The sequence below is a fragment of the Nannobrachium achirus genome (genome assembly GCF_963921795.1).
Source record: "Nannobrachium achirus genome assembly, chromosome: 16".
Lineage (NCBI taxonomy): Eukaryota > Metazoa > Chordata > Actinopteri > Myctophiformes > Myctophidae > Nannobrachium > Nannobrachium achirus.
Genome location: NC_137823.1, coordinates 19,487,826 through 19,510,916, shown reverse-complemented (window position 1 = coordinate 19,510,916; position 23,091 = coordinate 19,487,826). Strand labels below are relative to the sequence as shown.

Here is a 23,091-nt window from a genome sequence, read left to right as displayed (position 1 = left end):
GGTCCTGATGCTTTGGCCAGCATCCTGGTGTAGGAGTTGTTTAGAGTCATGAGCCATCCAGTCAACACATTTTACACAAAGTGTGGATATAGCAGATCTACGCACAAGCTCACAATGTGTCACATCGCGACACGTCGTGAGCAAACATTTTTCTGCAATTATCTCAAATAATTACGTTCAGGCGACTTTGTAATAAGTGCGACAGGCTTAATGACAGTCATCTTCATCACCGCCATTGCGTCTCACTCTTCCTCCTCCTGTGGCGTGACGTCGAAGGTCATCATAATATCCATGCTACCGGATTCCTCAGACGACGCAGCCAGCTTCAGCTTCTGCGGCGCCAACCCTGTGGACACGTCCCCCTCCCACACGCCGCTGTCGCTGGGCTTCAGCGTGGTCCACCCTCCGCCCTCCGCAATGACGCTCACCCTGCGCGCCCCGGGCACCCTGACCCTGAAGCGCACCCAGGAGAGAGGCTGCAGGAGCCCCGTGCGAGGCTCCAGGAGCTCGCAGCCTTTCCCCCAGGCGGAGTAGACGCTCGGGAACGGAGGCCCCGGCCGACTGCAGCTGTTCTTCACGACAAAGTCACACACAGGGCTGAAATTATTCTCCTCGGGAGTCGTCTTGGCGTACAGCCCCAGCCGGTAGACGCCTGGCTTCGGCAGGCTGACGCTAACCGTCACTTTTCTGTCGCCGTAGGTGATGAAGATGTGACGTTCGAGGCTGGAGTTCGTTCTTGACTTCTTTTCGTCCTGTTCCAGCATGGCGAGGATTTCCAGCTCTTGCTGGTTGTGGAAGGTGAGGTCAAATTTCCCCTGCGGCGTGCTAACGAAAGCCCCCGTGTGGCTGAACTCGGACAACCCTGCCTTCTCCGCGCATGTCCCCGGACCGCACGATGAGGACAGGCCAGGGGGGAAAAGCTCGTCCTGGCCAACCACCTTCCCGCCGCAATGCAGCAGGTAGTTAGCGGCGTTCTGCAACTCGGCCCCCGGGTTTTTCCCGACGTTGTAGTCCCCCACGAACAAGGCCAGGCGGTAGAAGCCGCGCAGGGGGCAGAGCACGTGGCAGGTGAGGCGGTGGGGTTGGATCTGGGTGACCAGGCAGCGCTTGGCCACTGCAGGCTCCAGTTGTGGATGCACCAGCTTACCCACCACCGTCAGGGACCTAGAGGTGTCCAGCACCAGCTCAAACACCCCGGCTTCCACCTCGGCTACTGCGCTCCTTTGGCCGCTCCCTGCTATTCCCAGGGACTCCGCCGTGGGCTGCAGGCCCCAGGAGCTATAGGGGTTGTCGGGGATCACCTCCCTGCCGGCTCTGGGTGTGGGGCACTCTACGGCGAAGGAACAGACCAAGCTGAGAGTGGTGGCAGTCAGTTCAGGGCTGGCGAACACCTCCACATCATACGTGCCACTCGAGGGAGGTCGTATCTGCAAATTCACGCTGCGCTCGGAGTAAGTGAGGAATCCGGAGGAGTTTAAGCAGGAGTTGGAGTTGTTGGAGTGTTTTGGCAGGTTCTGGTGCCGCCTGATCTCGTAGATGAACTTCATGGGCCCGGAGAAGTCCATGGACACGTTGGCCTCGCCGTCGACTGGGGGAAAAAGCAAAGGTGATTTTAGTGTTAAACAATTGTTCACCAGCACCCGGTAAGAATTGATGAAATCACCCTACACTTTGGGGGCAAGCCATAGAAGGCGACAGCCCTTGTATGAGTATGCTGACGTCAACAAGCAAGTTAGTTAACACTTATATGCGACAAGTGTGAGGGCTGTGAAGCGGCCTGAATAAAGTATTGATATTTGCTGCAACAATACAATGCGATAAGAGGGACCATTATCGATATATATTGTGAAATAAATGTTGTCCCACCCCTAGTGCAAGCTTTATTAATCCCACTACAGTTACAAGAAACTCTCAGTGTTTTGAAATGGAATCCTTCACCTGTCACTACTTTGTAGTGTTTGGGTTGGAGGCGGCTGAGCCCCATGGTGAAGAAGGCGGAGGATCTTTTCACCCTCTTCTCAAACTCCTCCAGGCTCATCGGCGGCTCTAAAAGCTGCCATCTCTTCTCTATGGGGAAGTGGGAGTCGATGAACTCCTCTGGCTCCGTCAGGAAATAGAAGTCATCAAACCTGGAAAAGGTCCAGAGGCACAAAGGCAGGGTTGAGGATCGGCTCAGCGCTGCATGGTTTCATTTTTGTTTTGTCCGTCGGTAAATTGCTGATTGGATACAAGAGCACTTTGGCCATCTGTAAGAAGTACAGATGTAATTTACCATCAAGATTTTGGACCCACATTAACATTACACTATAACATTAACTTGAACACCAAAAGTTGTGATCAGGAGCCTGAGACTGAGTTACACTTTATTAGTGCACCCGCCCACCCTCTAGGCAATTTTAATATATATATATATATATATATATATATATATATATATATATATATATATATATATATATATATATATATATATATAGTGTGTAAAGTAATTACAATTTCCAATACTTTTACTTCTACTCTGCTACTTTTCAGATCAAAATATTGTACTTTTACTCCACCACATTTATTTGAAAACGTTAGTTACTAGTTATTTTGTAGATTCTTATTACAAAACATTAACCACTTCAACCCTATACTGTACATTTTGCAGATCTGCTATTTTCAAAAGATTTTTCAAAAGAGATTTGAAAACTTCTACTTTTGGTACATTTTGATACAAATACTTTTTGTACTACTCCTACAGTGCAGACTTGATACTTTTACTTAAGTAAAACATGAGAATACTTTTCCCCCCATAAAAACAACAGCGACAATAATAAGACAAAGCCTTGTCACCTTTTCTCAAAGCTCTTGCGCTCCATGTCCACTGTCCCTGCCCCCCAGCATGCGTCTAGGAGGAACCACTGTCCAGCCAGCAGCACAGCGTTCCAGCTGTGGTCAGACTCTGCATTCTTCAGGCTCTGGCCCTGCCGGTGTCCAGCACCTTTACTGTGTCCTGACACCTCCTGGCACCCTATCCCCACCTCCCTGCCAGGGGACAACAGGTGACAGCTCATAGTCTTTGTGTTGTTGGACGCAGGGTTGTTTGAAAGCCTGCGGTACGACGGCATTTACAATTTATAGGCATTGAGCAGACGCTCATAATCCAGGGCGATTAAGCATGTTAATAAGGGATAATCTATCTATAAATGCGAGAAGTCTCTGTCTGTTTGTAATCCGCGTATCTCGAGAACCGTTCGTCCCATGGGCTTCAGATTCGGCACGCGCGTTCTCCGCCGCCGCACGGAGTGCAGTGCCGGGCCTCGACCCGACCCGACTCGCGGTTTTCCGAAACCGGCGCAAAACGTTCGGAATCTCCTTATGCAGAGCTGATTGTTGACATCACCGAAACCGGCGCAAAACGTTCGGAATCTCCTTATGCGGAGCTGATTTTTTTCCGGAGGAAATCGGCGCAAGCGCTGACTCATTGTGACATCACATCTGAGATCACGTACGCCACATGAGTCAACAAAAAATGCCATGGTTACGTATTCTGATGTTCCTATATGGGCATAAAAGGACACAGGCAAACATAGGTCAAAACGGCTCTTATGACAACAGGTATAATGGGGTTTGCATTAAAGGGTGGGGCATTCATTCCCTATTCCAAATTCGGCACGCGCGTTCCCCGCCGCAGCAGGTAGTGCAGTGCCTGGCCTCGATCCGATATGGGCATAAAATGGATGCAGACAGACAGATACGGATATCTCCATATATGAGCATAAATGGACACAGGCAAGCAGATGGTCAAAGATCTCCATATATGGGCATAAAATGGACGCAAAAAGACAGATACAGATATCTCCATATATGGGCATAAATGGACACAGGTAAACAGATGGTCAAAACGGGTCCTATGACAACAGGTATAATGGGGTTTGCATTAAAGGGGGAACCAGCACTATGTCTGCAACACAGTCGGAGGCACAGACAGATACAGAGATCTCCATAATGGGCATAAAGGGACACAGAAAAACAGATACAGAGATCTCCATATATGGGCATGAAATGGATGCAGACAGACAGATACAGATATCTCCATGTATGAGCATAAAATGGACGTAGACAGACAGATATCCCCATATATAGGCATAAATGGACACACGCAAACAGATGGTCAAAACAAATCCTATGACAACAGGTATAATGGGGTTTGCATTAAAGGGCGGGGCATTCATCCCCTATTTACATTGTTCCCGAGTTGGCCAGGGCGCCGACTAGACGCCCGAGCTTCTAGTATATTAAATGCATAGAAATAGTCATCATAGCAGATCATAAGAGCATATCATCAGCCTGACTATGCCAGGTCTACAAATGAACCTTGCTAGTGGACTCTTCAAGTTAGTTAACACAAATTATACCTGTGTCTCTTTCCATCAAGATTATGTTCATGTTTTTTTTTTTTGCACTAATCAATTAAAACTATACCCCAACAAGTACTGTAGCACTTACAGAATTTAAAGGACATGTCAGTGCTAAAGTAATAATAGTGACAGGCAGGTTTCTGCTATTGTACAAGCACGTTGTAAGCTTGTAGATAATGCTTATTATGGCTATTTTTCTGACCTTGCCCCTGACTAGACCAATAAAAGTATTAAACTACCACTAAAACTATAAAACTACAACAAACGTAGCGTAATTTTAAAGAAACATTTGCACAAAAGAAATCTAAAATAACTAAACATACAAATTGAAACAAACGGAAATTTAAACTGTTAAGTCAAAATGAATTACATTTTAAAACTAACGATTGATTAATTGAATGATTAAAGGAGCTATAGTCAACTTTTTCTTGAAAAACGGACGCTAAAATACAAATAATGTTTCGAACATATTTTAGAAAAAAGATTAAGCTTCATATATGTGTTTCTATTCAAAAATGACCACAAAAAGCATAAAATAATGGTAAAATAATCATTTTGGCCATTGTCAGGCCGACTTTGTTTACATCCCTTATCAATCCATATAAAAGAATAGAAGAGGGATATAAACAAAGTCTGCCTGACAATGGCCAAAATTATTATTTTATCATTATTTGACGCTTTTTGTGGTCATTTTTTAATAGAAACATTATTTTTATTTTAGCGTCCTTTTTTCAAGAAAAAATTGACTATAGCTCCTTTAATTGAAAAGTGTAAACGTGAGTGTACCTGCACATGTGCAGACAGAGGCTGGAGTATCCACAGCAGACCCCTCTGCCTGCTGCGATCACCTCCTCTGGAGAACACAGCTTCTCTGACTCACCCAGGTACCCTCTGACGTCATACTCTATGAGCAAACATTACAATAAGCATCATACTCTATACTTACAGGGGTCTTCAACTTTTTTTTCAAGCCAAGGATCCCTTAGCAGAGAGAGAGAGAGAGAGAGAGAGAGAGAGAGAGAGAGAGAGAGAGAGAGAGAGAGAGAGAGAGAGAGAGAGAAAGCAGGGACCCCCGCTTCATATTGTATAAAATTGTGTTGCAGATTCATCTTTTTCATAGATTTCATAGACTTGTTTGACAGCACTATCATCAGTGTTGTGTAAATTATGTATGTATTCATTCATTCATTCATTCATTCATTCATTCATTCATCCAAACATTTAACCACTTAAACCTTCAATAGATATATAAACTTGACCTTTGCCTCCGTACTTAGTTTGCTCCTTTTATCCACTAGACCAACCCTATTTGCCAAAAACTGCCGATCTACGGGCTTGTAGATCAGCTATTTCTGCCTAATGTTCCCATCAGAATAGGGATATGCTGTAGGGTTCAAGTGGATAATCTGAAGATAGAAGAAACAAAACATCCTATCACTCAAATCTTTGCTTCTGGAGGGGTCCCTGGAACTAAGTAAATAAATAACAAATGGCCCATGTCGTAATGTAATAATGTTACATTCATATTCACATATCACCCACCTATGTAGTGACACAGCCACACCCAGATGGCCCTCAGTGTCTCCAGCTCTGTTGTGGTTCCCTGTGTGATGCTCTGTGTTATCCTTTTCACATCATACACACGCTGCTGCTTCAGCTGGGAACACACATGCACGCACGCACGCACGCACACATAGACATGCACGCACGCACGCACATTCACACAAAATAAGAAATAATAGTACATCATTAAAGCGGCACTGTCTGTGTACATGTAGCTTTTTAATGAATAAAAAGGCGAATAAAATGTAAATGTACAATTTAACTTATGCAATCGGGGTGGTTGTATTTTGTCTCCCATTTAGATTGTGTCCTTTTCAGAGGTTGCTCCCACTCTTAACACTCTACCCATGGTTATAAAGAAAAAATACAAAATAAAAACTCAGTCAGTTTATTATTTTAAGAGTGTCTTTAAAAAATGCTTCCACTTTTATCTGTGCCGGTTAATGATTTTCTGTTGCCTTGTTTTAAACTGTTTTATCGTTATTGTTTTGACTGTTATTGTTTCAGTGGGATTCATTGTACATGAAGTTTACTTATTTACTCATGCAGAATGAGACAGGAGAAGAAAAAGTGCAAGATCCTATTTAGAAATGCAGCTACTCTGTCAGTCTGCATTGTGTAAATGGATAATCATCTGTCCCAAAGTGTATAGGCCTACTGTGTGAGTTGTAAAATTGTTACCAGTTGTTTTGAGGGTATACTGAAATACGTTTCTTTAATAACCACAAGGGGGAGGTAACTTCCCACAGAAAGGAGGTTTCATTCACAGCAACAGTTTTTCCTTTATTTATGAAATGAATACATACAGTAGGACCACAATGGAAACAAGTCCCCTTTTTGTGTTATCCTTTTAGCCTAAATGGCTGACTGTACCTTGAGCTGTTTACATTTCTGACTAATAAAGTATCAATCAATCAATCAATCAATCAATCAATCAATCAATCAATCAATCAATCAATCAATCAATCAATCAATCAATCACTCAACCAATCAATCAATACATCAATCAATCAATCAATCAATATTTTTTTGGGTGAACTACTCCTTTAATTTAGTTGGCAGAGCATGGTGCTAATACTGCTTGGGTAGCGCATTTAGGGTGCATGGCATTGACATGAGGAGCGTCTAGTGTTAATACTGCTTGGGTAGGGCAGTTTAAGGCAAGGGTTCCAAAACCTAGCTATATGACCCTCCAAAATAATCATACCCCCAAGAACTTGGAATTTATAGACTCGATTCCACAGATGAATATTGTGAAAATAGACAAACCACAAGCCCACAAAGCCTCGCCTAGAAATGTGCAGATACCCAGTATACACTGTATGTTGATTTGTTTACTGTTGTTTACTGTTGAGAAAACAATGTTTCACATGAATCCAATCACCTGGGGGCTCCAACAAAATACTTTTGATTTGGGAACCACTGGATTAAGATACATGGCATTGACATGAAGAGAGCTTGGTGTTAATACTGCTGTAAAAACTATTTTGCATTCTTGTTACTGTAATAGTGTGTGTGTGTGTGTGTGTGTGTGTGTGTGTGTGTGTGTGTGTGTGTGTGTGTGTGTGTGTGTGTGTGTGTGTGTGTGCGTGTGCGTGCCCCTCACCTCTGCGCCTGCCCTGATGGCATGCGTGTCGACCCTGTGGAAAACCTCTGTGCTTGTGAACAGGTCTTTTCTCCGCCTCCTCTTAGCGGCCACTGCTGTGGTGGTCGTCCTCTGTCCCTTCTGAGTGGTAGAGCTCTGCACTGGGGTGGTCGTCCTCTGTCCCTGCTGCCTGGTAGAGCTCTGCACTGCACCGTCTACCTCTGTCTGCTTCCTCACCAGAGGAGACATTTCAGAAAGAATTAGGGGGTGGCAAGAAATAAGTTACCAGTACCACACACAGACCCTTTTCTAAAACGGTTACACATCGGCACTCCGAAACATCGCTATTCCAACCACCTAACCTTAACCCTAAGTCCCTAACCCTAACCTCAGTAAAACTAATGCTGGTGAATGCCAACCTGGTGAAATGCTAACCTGCCGAAACCCGATGCTGGTGAATGCCTGTTTTCGGAATGGGGATGTTTCGGAATGGAGAACTACCCCCTTCTAAAACAGCTAAAATAGTGGATCTACAAGCTCTCTAGATCAACTATTTTCACTATTAGTTTAGGGGCGAACATTTGGAAAGATTTTGAAAATGTTCGCCTATAATGACAATCCCACAATAGGGACGCCATGTTGAAAGTGGTTCATAAATTAATGGTTGTATTACACAATAAAAAGGCTTATCTGAATAATAACACGCGTCACATGTGGTGGATGGACGGGCATCGGTTGGATTTAAGGTTAAATGTGAAGACTAAGCGCTGGCAATCATAGCTAGATACCTCATCTGCCGCTGCAGTTCACTAGCTGGCTCGACTGGTAAAAAAGGATTGGCGGAAGTGCAGGGCATGCTGCCACTCAAAGTGACTACTGACCAATCACAGCGTGTCTTTTCCGGGACTTACATTCAATTAAAAGGAGCTTTATTGGCACGAGGAGACAAATGTTGGCAATCGCCATCCCCTGATGACCCAAATGACTGTTCTCGTGTTCCTCACCTCACTCTTCTTCACAGTGTCTGCTTCCGTCTCCTTCCTCACCGCACTCTTCTTCACGTCGCTCAGCCGCCTCTTAGCTGGGGCTGAAATCATAAATCGATATTTAGAACTAATAACCCACTTAATCTTGCTCATATACAGTAGGTTCATTGCATAATCAAGAAGCAGGACTTTTTTTTCTAACCCTTTTAGGACTGGGGCCGATTCTAAAAACGACTTCTAAATTCTGACCTAGGTTTTCTGAAAAACACATTTTATATTACTTATTCAAAAATTACAAAAACATTATCTTGCTATATACTGTACGCTATTATTCCTACCGTAGGAGACGCCGTTTGAAGGAGCGCTCGTTTTATTGTCCACGACATTGCAAGCGGCGCGAAGGCCAGCGGACCTTGGGCCAGGGCCGCGCGGCCGGCGGAGCGCCGCGCGAGTTACGAAGCCGTGGTGAATGCAATCGTTATATTTATGCCCAGGCCGTAAGGCCTGGGCAAGCCCACGATAAACGCATTCACACCCGCCCGCGCAGTCCAAGTGACCACAGCCGAGCGCTCCAGAACTCCGCTCCAGCCAATCACAGGCCGCGCTTTCTAATTTATGCACACGCGTCTCCTATGGTAGGAACACTCGCATACTGTACATAGCAACAAGAATCCTGTCTTGAAAGGGGTTCCTGTCCAAAATGGGTTGTACAAAACAGTGATGTGAATTATAAATGATGAATGAAAGTTCTTACCAGTCTCACTTCCAGCAGGAATAGTGCTGCTGCTATCTGTTGTGTTGTCCTCTTCTTCCTCATCACTGTCCTCTGAGTATCCAGCATTAACAGCTTGGTGAACGCTCTAAGAAAATGGGTCAGTTCCACATTGGAATTATCTGCAGTACAACCATTTATAACATTGTTGTTAGCATGACTGATAATGGCTGACAATCTTATTTGGTCAAGGAAATACATGGGACCTCAGTTTGAAATATGGAAAAAAAACAAATAAAAATGTATCACTATTATTTAACTTGCACATTCTACCTATGAGGGTAGATTCTGCCAATGCTTTTCAATGGGAACTGTTTTATTTTTATTTTTATTTTGTGGAAATCCACTATAGGAAGAAATAAAGTTTGATGTGATTGCACATGCATTTTTATTTGTAATTTCTTTGCACCCTTATAATGAATTGCCAATAAGAATGATATAAACATCCTGTACCTGCTTGTAAAAAGAAGAATATTTCAAAAGTAAATAACAAACAAACTAAAAACAGTGCAATTGTTTTGAGCTTAAATAATGCATAATGGCACGGTCACACCAAAGTTAAAGTTTACCTACGAGGGTGGATTCTACCAATGCTTTTCAATGGGAACGGATGGAGTGATTTATTTCCATTAGTGGATTTCTGCAAGAAAAACGCTCTGTTCCCATTGAAAAGCATTGACAGAATCCGCCCTCATACGTAGAATAAAAGCTCTTTGTGACTGTGCCCTAATGGACAAAATGTTTCAAAGGGTTTATGCTGTCAAACAAAAATATGGATCTTATACCTCAACCTTGTTCTTGGTGCCAGCATCATCGATGGGACCTGCTTGCATGATTAACAATAACATTTTAATATATAAATTGAGCATTTCAATGCTGCTTCATTTCAATATAGCCTACTGTACATTACGTTTTGTGATGGTTTGTGTAGTTCACCCCCATTCTATTGATTACTCACGTCATGGAGACTTGAGTTCAATAATATTGTTTTGTATTTGTCGCATTCCTAATCAATGGGAGTAAATTTACTAGAATATTTGTTTTGTCTTAGGAATGCGACAAATACAAAACAATATTATTGAACTCAAGTCTCCATGGCGTGAGTAATCAATAGAAAAAAAAGTCATTTGGGGGGTGAACTACTCCTTTAAAGACATAAACACAACATGTCAGTTCTAAGAATACTAGAAATTTGCGGCCGCTCAATTCTAGACATCACGTTGTTGTATAGACTGATTGATTGGTTGAAGAGTTTAGCACTGTTTGCAATAGAAGACGCAGTTACAATACACAACATTGCCACACACACACAGTCCCATTCCGCGACCCACCCGTTAACCTCGCCCACCAGGCTTACCCACCCGTGGGTCGAGACCCAGTGCTTGGGAAACAATGCTTAAAACAAGAATTCGTGCGTAAGGCGGAGTTAGGGAGGAGTTTCGCTCCAGATGACGTATTTCCCGTCGCCATCCTCGAGGGACATCACTTATAATAACCAGTAAGACTCCCTAATCGGGAGATAAGCGACCGTAGGTGGCTTATCTCCACAAATAGGGCAAAAATTTGTTTTTCCAAAATCTTCCTGATCCATGTTGATGAGATGAGTGTAGACATGCTGTGTAGTGATATTCGTGATTTTAGGGCAAAAACTGTAGGAGCAGTGTCCAAAAATGTGTTTTAAAAATCGGCCTGAAGGTGGCGCTAGAATAGGGCCATGTGAGAAATGAGGGGTGGGGTCTCCGCGTTGCCTTGGCGGACGAATAGGTACCGGGCCCGGCTCTCCCGGACGCTCCTAGCCCGAGTTACGGCATTTTATGTGCGCTGCAGTGGCAGGGGGTCCTCCACTGGGGGCGCCACCACTTTTGCATCCGTTCTGGAGCACCAGGAGTCGGTGGTCCCCGGGAATTCCCCGTGAGCAGCCCCGTTGGGGTGGTCATTTGGTCATTTTTGCACATTTGGTCATTTTTTACATCTGGGGGTCCCCCCGGGACCTGGGGGTCCCTGGGGCTCCAGGGGTCCTTGGAGGTTGTAGTTTGGCAGTCAAGGAGTGTGTGTGCAAAATTTGGCATGGATGGGGGCAACGGTTGTGGAGATATGAGCAGGGCAAAAGTGTGACGGACTCACTGACTCACTCACTCACAGACAGCCGGTGGAGGTTTTGGTAGTAAATGCGACCTACGGTCGCAATAATAAGTGCACTACAACGTTTACACAACCTCCATGACGATCCTATTAGGCCAACTGTATACTGAGATAGATTGTTGTAGGCTACAACAGTTATCATCAAAATAAACCAAAGTGTGCGGGACATTTCTCTCTCAAAATAACAACTTTTCTAGTGTTATTTCTTATCCTGGTAAACATCATGGGTCTGTCTGACAGACAGCGTTCCTTGTTCAGCCATGTCAGATATATTTTCTCTTTAAACAAAACTGTTTGCTCAATCTCATTGTAGGCTATATCCTATAATATACATCAATAGATATATTTTTATGACAGATTTACTGGCCTCAACCTCCCGTGTAATATGTATTAGCCTAGACACTTCAGTCAACTCTGCCACTTTACGCAGATCATCTGAGAGAGAACATTGTGGTCAAGCAGGATCACTTTGTATTGAGAGAGAGAGGTGCGCTTTCTCTAATTATCCAACAGAAGAGAGAGAGAGAGAGAGAGAAATGGTCAAGCCTATAATATATTAAATAGAAATATATCTGTTATGCCAAATTACCAAACCAAACCCGAGTGGCCCCGTAATGGTCTTGTCCAGTTCCGTCCCGTTCTGATTCCTTTTTTTTTTTTTTTTTTTTTTTAGACCTGTGACATTGTCCTGAAATCCGTTTATTTCCGAGGTTCAGAGAGACCCGAGCATTTAGCTTATTATTAGGCTATTAAAAGTCCATGCGTGCCTCTGCCTTTCATGTGGTGAGGTCTTTTGTCTTTGGTTAATTGAATTAATTGTTTTGTATTATATAGCCTACCTGCTGAGGCCATCTGTTATTTGATTGATTGAATACTTTAGTCAGTACACATGTACACAAATGCCTACACCACACCGACAAGAAGCAACTACAGCTTTTTTTTTTTTGACTGGTCCCCCTCAGCAATGGCGCTGGTTTTGTAGGCCGATAACTCCAAATCGGCCTACAAAACGTCATACGCACGTTCCCCATTATATTATTATATATTATGATATTTTCAATGCGCGACACCATCGTATGACAAATACAACTGCACACATCAGCGGAGGCAGAACGCATCAGCAGCAACAAGCTCTTGTGACAGTGTCAGATCATGATAGAATTTTAAATGATTATGATTGGTTTTAAAGGTCGTTCTACTTTATCCAAATAATAATATTAATAATAGGCTTAATAACAGCATTTTCCGATGGCGAAGGCGTGCAGGGATGATCAACTATGGAGTGAAAATAGAGTGGGATGCCATAGACTGTACTGTAACTTTCCGTCTGTGCGGTGGAAGTGTAGCGTGATGTGTTCACACCCCCACCCCAGCACCCCTCCCCCTAATAGCCCTGGTCGTCATTGTCACTGGAGAAGAAAAAGACGTGTTGATGATGCTCTTCTTGTTGGCTAAAATAAAGGGACTATAATGGCTTTTTCTGTAGCTTGCAAAAGCTTTTGCAATTCTGTTGCATTCTGTTAAATTAAAGTGAAAGTAAACTCCTTCTGCATGGAACGTCTGGATATTATTATTATTATTATTGGCTAAAAGTAAGCCTACTGAAATTGATTTGATGACTGAAGCAATAAGAGTTATGTTTAATAATAAGCACTAATTACTTAAACGTGACTATCTCTATAATCACTTCAATATATTATGGAGTGTATTTGCAGACAGAAACATTCCCACTCGGTCTCTCATTTTGGGGGGGGGGGGGGGGGGATTTAATGAGACCTCTATTCACACCTTTCAACAAATAAAACAATGAAATAGCGATTTGCATATAAAAAAGGACATGGGCCGTTGACACAGTTGATGTATCACGTTGGAGCGAATTATTAGATTTTATTATTGGAAAATTTAAAATGCTCTGGGGGCAGAGTTCTCCTCTGCCTACAAAATGATGTCACGGCTTAAAAGCCCCAAATCAGCGGACGGCATAGAGTTAGGGGCGGTATTCCGTGCATTCTACCGACATCTGCTCTCCGACATCTGCCCAGCTGGCACACGACGTCCGTTGACGTTGATTTTTGGTTGGATTTAGGTCGCGACGTCAGCTAACCAAAATCCAACGTTGGACCAACGTCAACTTCCAACGTTGTATCAACGTATTAATTTGACGTCAATTGACGTTGATATTTGGTTGGTTTTAGGTTGTGTTGGTAACTGACCAATAACCAACGTCTGTTCAACGTATTATCCCAACGTCATCCTGACGTCGAATACTGACATTCTGTTGTCGGATTTTTGACCAAACCTCAATGTCTGCCCAACGTTATTATGACAACGTCCACACAACGTTGCAGTCTAACATCATCAGACGTTGATATTTGGTTGGTTTTAGGTTGTGTTGGTAACTAACCAATAACCAACGTCTGTTCAACGTATTATCCCAACGTCAGGTTGACGTCGAATACTGACATGCTGTTGTCGGATTTTTGACCAAACCTCAATGTCTGCCCAACGTTATTTTACTAACGTCCACACAACGTTGCAGTCTAACATCATCAGACGTTGACATTTGGTTGGTTTTAGGTTGCGTTGGTAACTAACCAATAACCAACGTCTGTTCAACCTATTATCCCAACATCATGTTGACGTCGAACACTGACATGCCCTTGTCGGATTTTTGACCAAACCTCAATGTCTGCCCAACGTTATTTTACTAACGTCCACATAACGTTGAAGTCTAACATCATTAGACATAGATATTTGGTTGGTTTTAGGTTGTGTTGGTAACTAACGAATAACCAACGTGTGTTCAACGTGTTTTCCCAACATCAGGCTGATGTTGAATCACTGACATGCTGTTGTCGGATATTTGACTGAACCTCAGTGTCTGTCCAACGTTATTATAATAACGTCTACACAACATTGCAGTCTAACGTCATTAGACGTTGACATTTGGTTGGTTTTAGGTTGTGTTGGTAACTGACCAATAACCAACGTCTGTTCGACTTATTATCCCAGCGTCATCTTGACGTCGAATACTGACATGCTCTTGTCTGATATTTGACCAAACGTCAATGTCTGCCCAATGTTATTATGACAACGTCCACACAACGTTGCAGTCTAACATCATCAGACGTTGATATTTGGTTGGTTTTAGGTTGTGTTGGTAACTGACCAATAACCAACGTCTGTTCGACGTATTATCCCAACGTCAGGTTGACGTTGAATACTCAGATGCTGTTGTCGGTATTAGACCAAACCTCAATGTCTGCCCAACGTTATTTTACTAACGTCCACATAACGTTGAAGTCTAACATCATCAGACGTTGATATTTGGTTGGTTTTAGGTTGTGTTGGTAACTGACCAATAACCAACGTCTGTTCGACTTATTATTCCAGCGTCATCTTGACGTCGAATACTGACATGCTGTTGTCGGATTTTTGACCAAACATCAATGTCTGCCCAATGTTATTATGACAACGTCCACACAACGTTGCAGTCTAACATCATCAGACGCTGATATTTGGTTGGTTTTAGGTTGCGTTGGTAACTAACCAATAACCAATGTCTGTTCAACGTATTATCCCAACGTCATATTGATGTTGAATTCTGACATGCTCTTGTCTGATATTTGACCAAACGTCAATGTCTGCCCAACATTATCATGACAACGTCCACACAACGTTGCAGTCTAACATCATCAGACGTTGATATTTGGTTGGTTTTAGGTTGTGTTGGTAACTGACCAATAACCAACATCTGTTCGACGTATTATCCCAACTTCAGGTTGACGTTGAATACTCAGATGCTGTTGTCGGTATTAGACCAAACCTCAATGTCTGCCCAACGTTATTTTACTAACGTCCACATAACGTTGAAGTCTAACATCATCGGACGTTGATATTTGGTTGGTTTTAGGTTGTGTTGGTAACTAACCAATAACCAACGTCTGTTCAACGTATAATCCCAACGTCAGGTTGATGTCGAATTCTGACATGCTCTTGTCGGATTTTTGACCAAACCTCAATGTCTGCCCAACGTTATCATGACAACGTCCACACAACGCTGCAGTCTAACATCATTAGACATAGATATTTGGTTGGTTTTAGGTTGTGTTGGTAACTAACCAATAACCAACGTCTGTTCAACGTATAATCCCAACGTCATATTGACGTCGAACACTGACATGCTCTTGTCGGATTTTTGACCAAACCTCAATGTCTGCCCAACGTTATCATGACAACGTCCACACAACGCTGCAGTCTAACATCATTAGACATAGATATTTGGTTGGTTTTAGGTTGTGTTGGTAACTAACCAATAACCAACGTCTGTTCAACGTATAATCCCAACGTCATATTGACGTCGAACAATGACATGCTCTTGTCGGATTTTTGACCAAACCTCAATGTCTGCCCAACGTTATCATGACAACGTCCACACAACGTTGCAGTCTAACATCATTAGACGTAGATATTTGGTTGGTTTTAGGTTGTGTTGGTAACTAACAAATAACCAACGTCTGTTCAACGTATTATCCCAACGTCAGGTTGACTGCTTAACTTGGATTATGCTTTGCTGGGGATAAAAACAGAACATCTCTGGTTAAAGACCACATAAAGTATGCAGTTTAAGGGACAGTAAGGTGTCATTACAGTTAGGGACATCTGAATGTTTATGAAATTAAATTAATTTGGATCATAGCATTCATTGGACTATCAGTGTCTCTCTTGAATGTACTGGTAGTTACAGGTAAGCATGAGCATTCAGTTAATCTTGGATGTGAACAAGACCAGTATAACGGGGGAGTTTATTGGCATGGACATAGTGAACAAGGTATCTAGCAAGAATGTCAAAGTTCCTTGATAAGCAACCCCTGAGGACACTAGCCACTTCATTGGTCCAGCGTACCATTACATTGGCTCAACAAAAAACTAAAGATAGGCCGCAACAGTGCCGATTATAAATGAATGTGGGTTGTCCTTAAAGTCCAAGACCATTTCAATTTCAATGTTTTGAATCCTAAATAAGAGCTAGTGTATCTAATCTGAAATGACAGGAACTTAGAGGACAAGTAGGCCTAAATTTCTTCAGTGGGGGTATAACAAAATGCATTGTGGCCTAAACTCGGGCGATAAAGAGAGAAAGACAGACAGACAGACAGATAGGCACACCATGAAGCTTATCTAACAGTACACAGCAGAATGCTGTGACAATGACCTCTGAATCTTGCCTAGAGTCCATGATTAAAGGCATATCATTCAGCCACAGAAGGGCTTACATAGGCTAGAAATGGCTAACTGTTAATGGAAAGGTCTTGACCTCAGCTGTAATAGGTCATTGTTGAACATCTATGGGACACCATCAAATGGGGTATACCCATTTAAAGATAAAAACAACATATCCCATAATATCTCCTGGCACAGGGATCATCAATGTCTGTACATTGACACATGTGGCGAGACTTGCCTTTGACCATGGTAGATTTTAGATTTTGTTTTTAAATAACAATGTTGTAATTTTGATCATGAGACTAAATTTCTGTCCCAGTCTCCAGGGTTTCTTCAGGATATGTATGACACTATATTCCACTAGTACAGTGGTTCTCAATTTATTTGTATTATTATTATTTTTAAGGACCCATAACTCTGAGAGTGTTTATGGGTCCATTTGGTTCCATACACTCTCAGAGTTACAGACCTGTAATGTTCGATTTGGACCGCATTCAAGGAACTTTGAGGTCCCTCTCAACCTGCTTTGAGAACCACTGTGCTAGTAGACATTTGAGACTGGCTCTTTGTGTGCTACTGGTAACATTATTGTCCACTCCATGGCAAAAATATCATTCAGACAAAAATGTCCACCGCAAGCCAGCCTGGGGTATCCACAGTTTAATACCGCATACTATTAACTATGAAGTTTATCAATGTAAAACATTATAGATGTGACATAGAACAAAGTGTACAAATCAGCCCAACATACACAACCCATTATGGACGGGAACCCCTGTTTTATCCCTCAGGCGTTTTTTTCTGAAAACTTAGGTCAGGCTTTAGAAGGTATCGACCTTATGCCTTAATGGTTTAAAAACAGTAAAGATATATGGAATGGCAACCTGATATTAACTGCATTTGTTCTCGAAGTGGGGTCCTTGAGGGAGTTCCAGGGGGTCCCCTGCTAAATGATAGTTAGGAATGAAATGGACCCTTATGGGTAACTCATAGAGTGTACAAATGGAACCAAAATGGACCCATTAACATTGATTTTACAATAAATTGGGGTCTCAGATAGAAATGCCATAAAATGGAGGTCCGTACTTAGACTAATGCATGTCAAACTGGGGTTCTTGCAATTAAAATAGTTGAGAATCACTGCTTGACTCATCAAAATCTTCTCTAATGGAAATGTTTCTTCTTTGAAATGTTTGAGATCCACTACCATACTGTATTCCTCAATGCTTCAGAAGCTTAATATAAAACTATCCTGCTTGAAATGAGTATAATACAATAAAAACATCATCCTGACGTCAACCTGACGTTGGGATAATACGTTGAACAGACGTTGGTTATTGGTTAGTTACCAACACAACCTAAAACCAACCAAATATCAACGTCTGATGATGTTAGACTTCAACGTTATGTGGACGTTAGTAAAATAATGTTGGGCAGACATTGGTTATACAAGCAAATTATCATCTGTAATTAAATCTGATTAAAACACATTTTAATGCCTATCTTTTGGGATATTATAGTTTGGAGGAAACATATGAAAGATGAAGGGAGCCATCTTTGTAGTTACAGAGAGGAACACAATATATGTGTGTTTATGGAAAGCAGTTTGAAAATCAACTACACTGCCCACAATGCAATTGCAAATGCCTGATTGGCTGTGTGTCATGTGACTGTGATGTGGCCAGCTACCACTGGCTCTGCTGAGAGCACACCCCCACTTTGAATCCAAACAGCCCACAGCAGTTACATTTGTCACCAACAGCAAGCATTGAGAGCTGCTTGTCTAAAAGTGATTTAAGATAAAACTAAACTAAATAAAATCACTGTTGATTGTTGAACAGGAAGATAGGTTGCTGCCAGTCTATTTGTGGGATTAAATCTACATTATGGAGACTTTTTGCACACAGAGAAGGAGTTTTGGAGCAGGGAGATGACACAGGTATGTAAAGCTATTTTAATTGATTGCTTTTGCTTCCAGTACTTTTTACAACTTCACTATTTACAATTCATACTCCAGTGTTTTCAGCCCTTTTCATGTCAAGGACCTCAAAATCCAAAATGACTATTTGGCTGCAGACCCCTTTTAATATGTGACAGGAACCCTCATTCCTGTAAAAAAGTTTCCATTATATAATGTTTCCAAGGTCCATTATTTATTCAGCAGTTAAATAGTGTTATTGTGACAGTAATCATTGCTATTTATATAGTGTTTGTTTAGTAATGTTAGGTTGGTTCCAGCCTTCCAGGTGGTCCCCAGCTAAATGATGGGGAGTTGATAACCAAATATATGGACCCCTATAGATCTTTTAATTACTGTAAAATCAAACCAAATGTACAAGCTAAATTATTTTTTACACATGATCTGTATTCCTAAATTATTAGGTATGAGACTGAGAGGCTAAATCTCACTAAATGGTGGTCCATGGCTCAAATGCATAATTGACAAACACTGATTTTGTGCCATGGTTCTCAAAGTGGGAGTGGGAGCTAGAAGTGATTAACAGGAGTGTGTGTGTGTGTGTGTGTGTGTGTGTGTGTGTGTGTGTGTGTGTGTGTGTGTGTGTGTGTGTGTGTGTGTGTGTGTGTGTGTGTGTGTGTGTGTGTGGTACATGGCTCATTTGTAATGTATTTTGTAGTCTTTCAACTTTTGTTTTTCTTCTGTCAACAGAAAATTCCAACGTCGAAAAGAAAACCAGTCTATGCAATATGGTAGGTTAAGTCTCCTCTTACCACCCTTTAGCAAAGTCCTTTTTAATCCAGGAAATCCAGTAGTAATCCACAATAGGAAAATAAAAGGTATCTTCATCCTGTGGTATAATATCCAAGATCCAATATAGAATACAGCATGACTTTTGCATGAGACTTCTCCTTCTCTTCTTACCCTGTACTGCCAAAGCTGCACTTCACAGGTGTTACAAACACGTCTGAATGCCAATCTACTGCAGCCAATCACTGCAGGAACTAGTCAAGTACTAAATAATATACTGTACATGCTCATATTATGCAATGTGTTCTTGTAGATAATTCTGTGTCTAATGCAACATTGTTGTTTGATGGAGTATGATAAAATCTAACCTATTCATTTCCTTTTTCACTCTCTCTCTGTTACATGAGGTGTCTCTGTGGTGGTATGAGGTGATCCTGGGAGCTAAGCCAACCAGGTAATTTACTTAATTAATAATGATTTATTTGAACTGAGAAGCCATTCTACAGCCTCACATTGTGTGTGCTTGTAGATCAGCTATTTTTGTGACTTCGGTCCATTATATCTCCCCTTTAATGATTGAATGATTGCACTCTCCCACAGTAATAAGGAAAAGAAAAAACAACACATGTTGACCATTTTTACACTTTGTTAATTTTAAGCTCAGTGTCAGGGAAGCCCACAATGAGAGTAAATGCCAGCAGAACAATATTGCAAGCCATTTTGGCAAAACCTTGATCGGCGCTACCCACACGTTAGGTTGTGTAGCTCATGCCTCGAATGCCCGATGCTTACAAGCTGTACTTTGTTGTAAAGGTGACGAATCAATGATAAAAATGATATAAAACAATACAAATTGGTATTATTAAAAGGGGAGATAATGGACCGAAGTCAAGTTTCCTTTCTTTTTGTGCTGATTTTATTTCCTTTCTCTCTGTGTCTCAGGTGCCGTACGTTGGGTGGCTGCTTGTTCTTGTGACGCAGTGTCCAGTCCTGTCTTATGTGGAAGCAAACATGTATGAACTAGTCACTAGTCTGTTTTCACTTCTCCCTCTCTCTCTCTCTCAGGTGTCTGCTGTGCTTGTCCCACCTTTCCTTTGGGATAGACATGGTGGTTTCTACTCTTGGGAGATAACAACCAGGTAGTCTGATCATTGTTTTGTACTAAATAGCCAATCTACAAACTGTTGTGCGATGGAAAATTATAACGCTTTGATTGGGTGTCTAACCTCTCTTTCTCTCTCAGGTGGCGTGACGTGTCTGATAGTCCTTTCGGACCTGGTGCCAGTGGTTGACAGGATAGAGGATGGAGAGAGGAGCAACATCTCTGTGATGACCAAGCTTTTAAGACCTTGGTAGGCTTTATATGAGTCACAGTATAAAGTGCATGTTTCAACATGGAAGAAGAGGAGGTTCGCACACTGTTCCAGAGCTCCGGTAAATAGTTATTATTCTATCCTAATAAACTATTTACTGGAGCTCTGGAACAGTGTGTGAACCTCCTCCTTCCATGGTGTGTATATTATATATTCCTTGGTTCGGCACCTGTAAATCTTTGGAGATGTGCTTGCTTCCCTCTCTGCATGTTTCAACATACAATATGAATTAACCCTTGTGTGATGTGGTTTTCAGTGTCTGCATAATTATTTGTTTAATTATTCTAGGCGATGGCCTGTCTGCATGTTTTCATTTTTTCGCAGCTTAACCACTGGAACCCCCTCTTATGACAATGTCATGATATGTGAAAATTATGTGAAAATAAATAAATACAATTTTGCATGAATGTAGCTTATAGGCCTGCTGTTGCTGAGCAGATTTGGTGTAGAGGGTTTAAAAAAGCGGACCACCCTGGGCCACCTGATCAACAAGGGATCAAGAGATTATATGCCATGTTTACAAAAGAACCTTACCCTACTATATTGTTCACAAAAATGTAATATGTTTTTCTTCAGGCTCTTCGGTAACCACATGAAGGGGGAAAAGGAAGGTGGCTTTGGAGAAGACTGATGTATTTTAGAGCAATACAAGGTAACTTCATGTTGACCAAGGACAGACAATTGGCACACACCAATCTGTAAATAATGTAATTGGGCAAAACATGTCCTTCCCTTTGATACAATGGCAAGTGTCTTTGATTTGGTGTCTAACCCAGGGGGTTTCAAACATTTTTGACTCGGGTCACCTCGCCCCTGTAAATAATATTTTAATCCACAGCACCCTTGAAGTACACTGTAAATATTTTGAATCTTACACCATTGGAGAAATATCAGTTTCCATTAGAACTGACTGAAAATAACTTTATACTTTATGTTTAACCACTTGAACCCCAGCATCCCTATTCTGGGAGGAAGGTTCACCAAAAATAGCCGATCTACAAGCTCACAGCGCGTCGTGACATGTTGTGAGCTTGTAGATCTGCTATTTTTGCAGAAGAGAGTTGGCCGTAGATGGAAAAATAACTCCTCACAAATCAGGTCAGTTTTACTTAGTGAACTGATATTGATGTAGTGATATTGATGATCAGATTATTCTGAGACACCCCTGGACTGGCATCAAGGCACCCTAGGGTGCAACAGCACCCACTTTAGGAAACCCTGGTCTAACCTATTTCCTTCTTTCTTCTCTCTCTCTTAGCTGGCGTGATGTGTCTGCTTGGGTCCAGTCGTTGAGAGGATGGAGAGAAGAAGCACCTCTGTGACCAAGCTTTTTAAGTAAGTAAGAAGTAATGCACAGCATAACACAGTATAAGGTTTGGGTGTTCTGTGGTTTTCAGTGTCTTACAATTTAATTCTTCTGGGTGAGGGCCTGCTTAACCAACTGAACTCTTGTTATTTTAAGGTTATGAGGGTGAACATGATGTGAAGTTTTCAAGTTTTTGTATGCATTGTGACCTTGTAGACACACCTGTAAATAATTTAATTTGCAAAACATGACAATGTGGTGGTGTAAGGTTATGACAGCATGTTACATATTTTGTATTCTCTTTTTCTACAGATGCCGTCATGACGTTCAACCCAGAAGCAGAGGACAACCTAAAGCAGCAGAGGCGGGAGACACAGGGGAACTGTCCATTTCAAGAGGGACACTATGGACTGATATAACTTGAATTAGTTCTGGTTGGACCTAAAACCTGGTAGCTCACTGGACATGCAGGCAAGAGGAGGCAGCGGGGGACACAAACGCATGCACTCAGAACTGATTGAACTGACACTGTGAATTCTGGGGGATCTTGGTAGTTCTGTTTGGACCTACAGTTTAATCTGGCAACTCACCGGAATACATTTTTTAAATTATTTTTTGTAGTTGTGAACTCACCGGAATATATTTTTTTAAATAATTTTTGTTGTTGTTGTGAACTCACTGGATTATATTTTTTAATTATTATATTTTTGTTGTGAACACACCGGAATATATTTTATTAATAATTTTGTTGTTGTTGTGGGACATATGCAAGTAAAAAGGAAACTGTCTGGAAGTTCTCTCTGAGGTAGGCTGTGCTATTATTTCATGTATTTCTTTATTTGTCCAGTGTTAAGGTAAAAAAAAGGTGAACTGTTATGTTCTTTTCTGGATCAAGCTTAATCAGACCTAGTGACTGCTGTGTGAGCTACCCTCTATTCACTATTCAGTACTTGACACAATTTGGTGTCATACTGTCATATGTCTGGAAGTTGATGTGATGTTAGCGTTGGTTTTCACGCCCTGATGTT

At 41.9% G+C, this 23,091-nt stretch overlaps 1 protein-coding gene and 1 long non-coding RNA gene across 2 annotated transcripts; one reads left to right on the top strand and one right to left on the bottom strand.

The window, feature by feature from the left end:
• Positions 1-242: 242 nt before the first annotated feature.
• Positions 243-10,142, bottom strand: LOC308300875 (kyphoscoliosis peptidase-like; the record flags this gene model as incomplete). The annotated part of the gene is made up of 9 exons (XM_080744771.1): positions 243-1,588; positions 1,939-2,129; positions 2,836-3,027; positions 5,190-5,307; positions 5,946-6,060; positions 7,573-7,776; positions 8,556-8,638; positions 9,292-9,397; positions 10,095-10,142. 9 exons carry the CDS (start codon positions 10,140-10,142, stop codon positions 243-245), a joined length of 2,403 nt encoding a protein of 800 aa, XP_080600897.1.
• Positions 10,143-20,488: 10,346 nt separating this feature from the next.
• Positions 20,489-22,860, top strand: LOC308300232. Its single transcript, XR_013962815.1, has 5 exons — positions 20,489-20,523; positions 20,628-20,736; positions 21,334-21,409; positions 22,016-22,092; positions 22,376-22,860. It is a non-coding gene; the product is annotated as an uncharacterized lncRNA (long non-coding RNA).
• Positions 22,861-23,091: the final 231 nt, after the last annotated feature.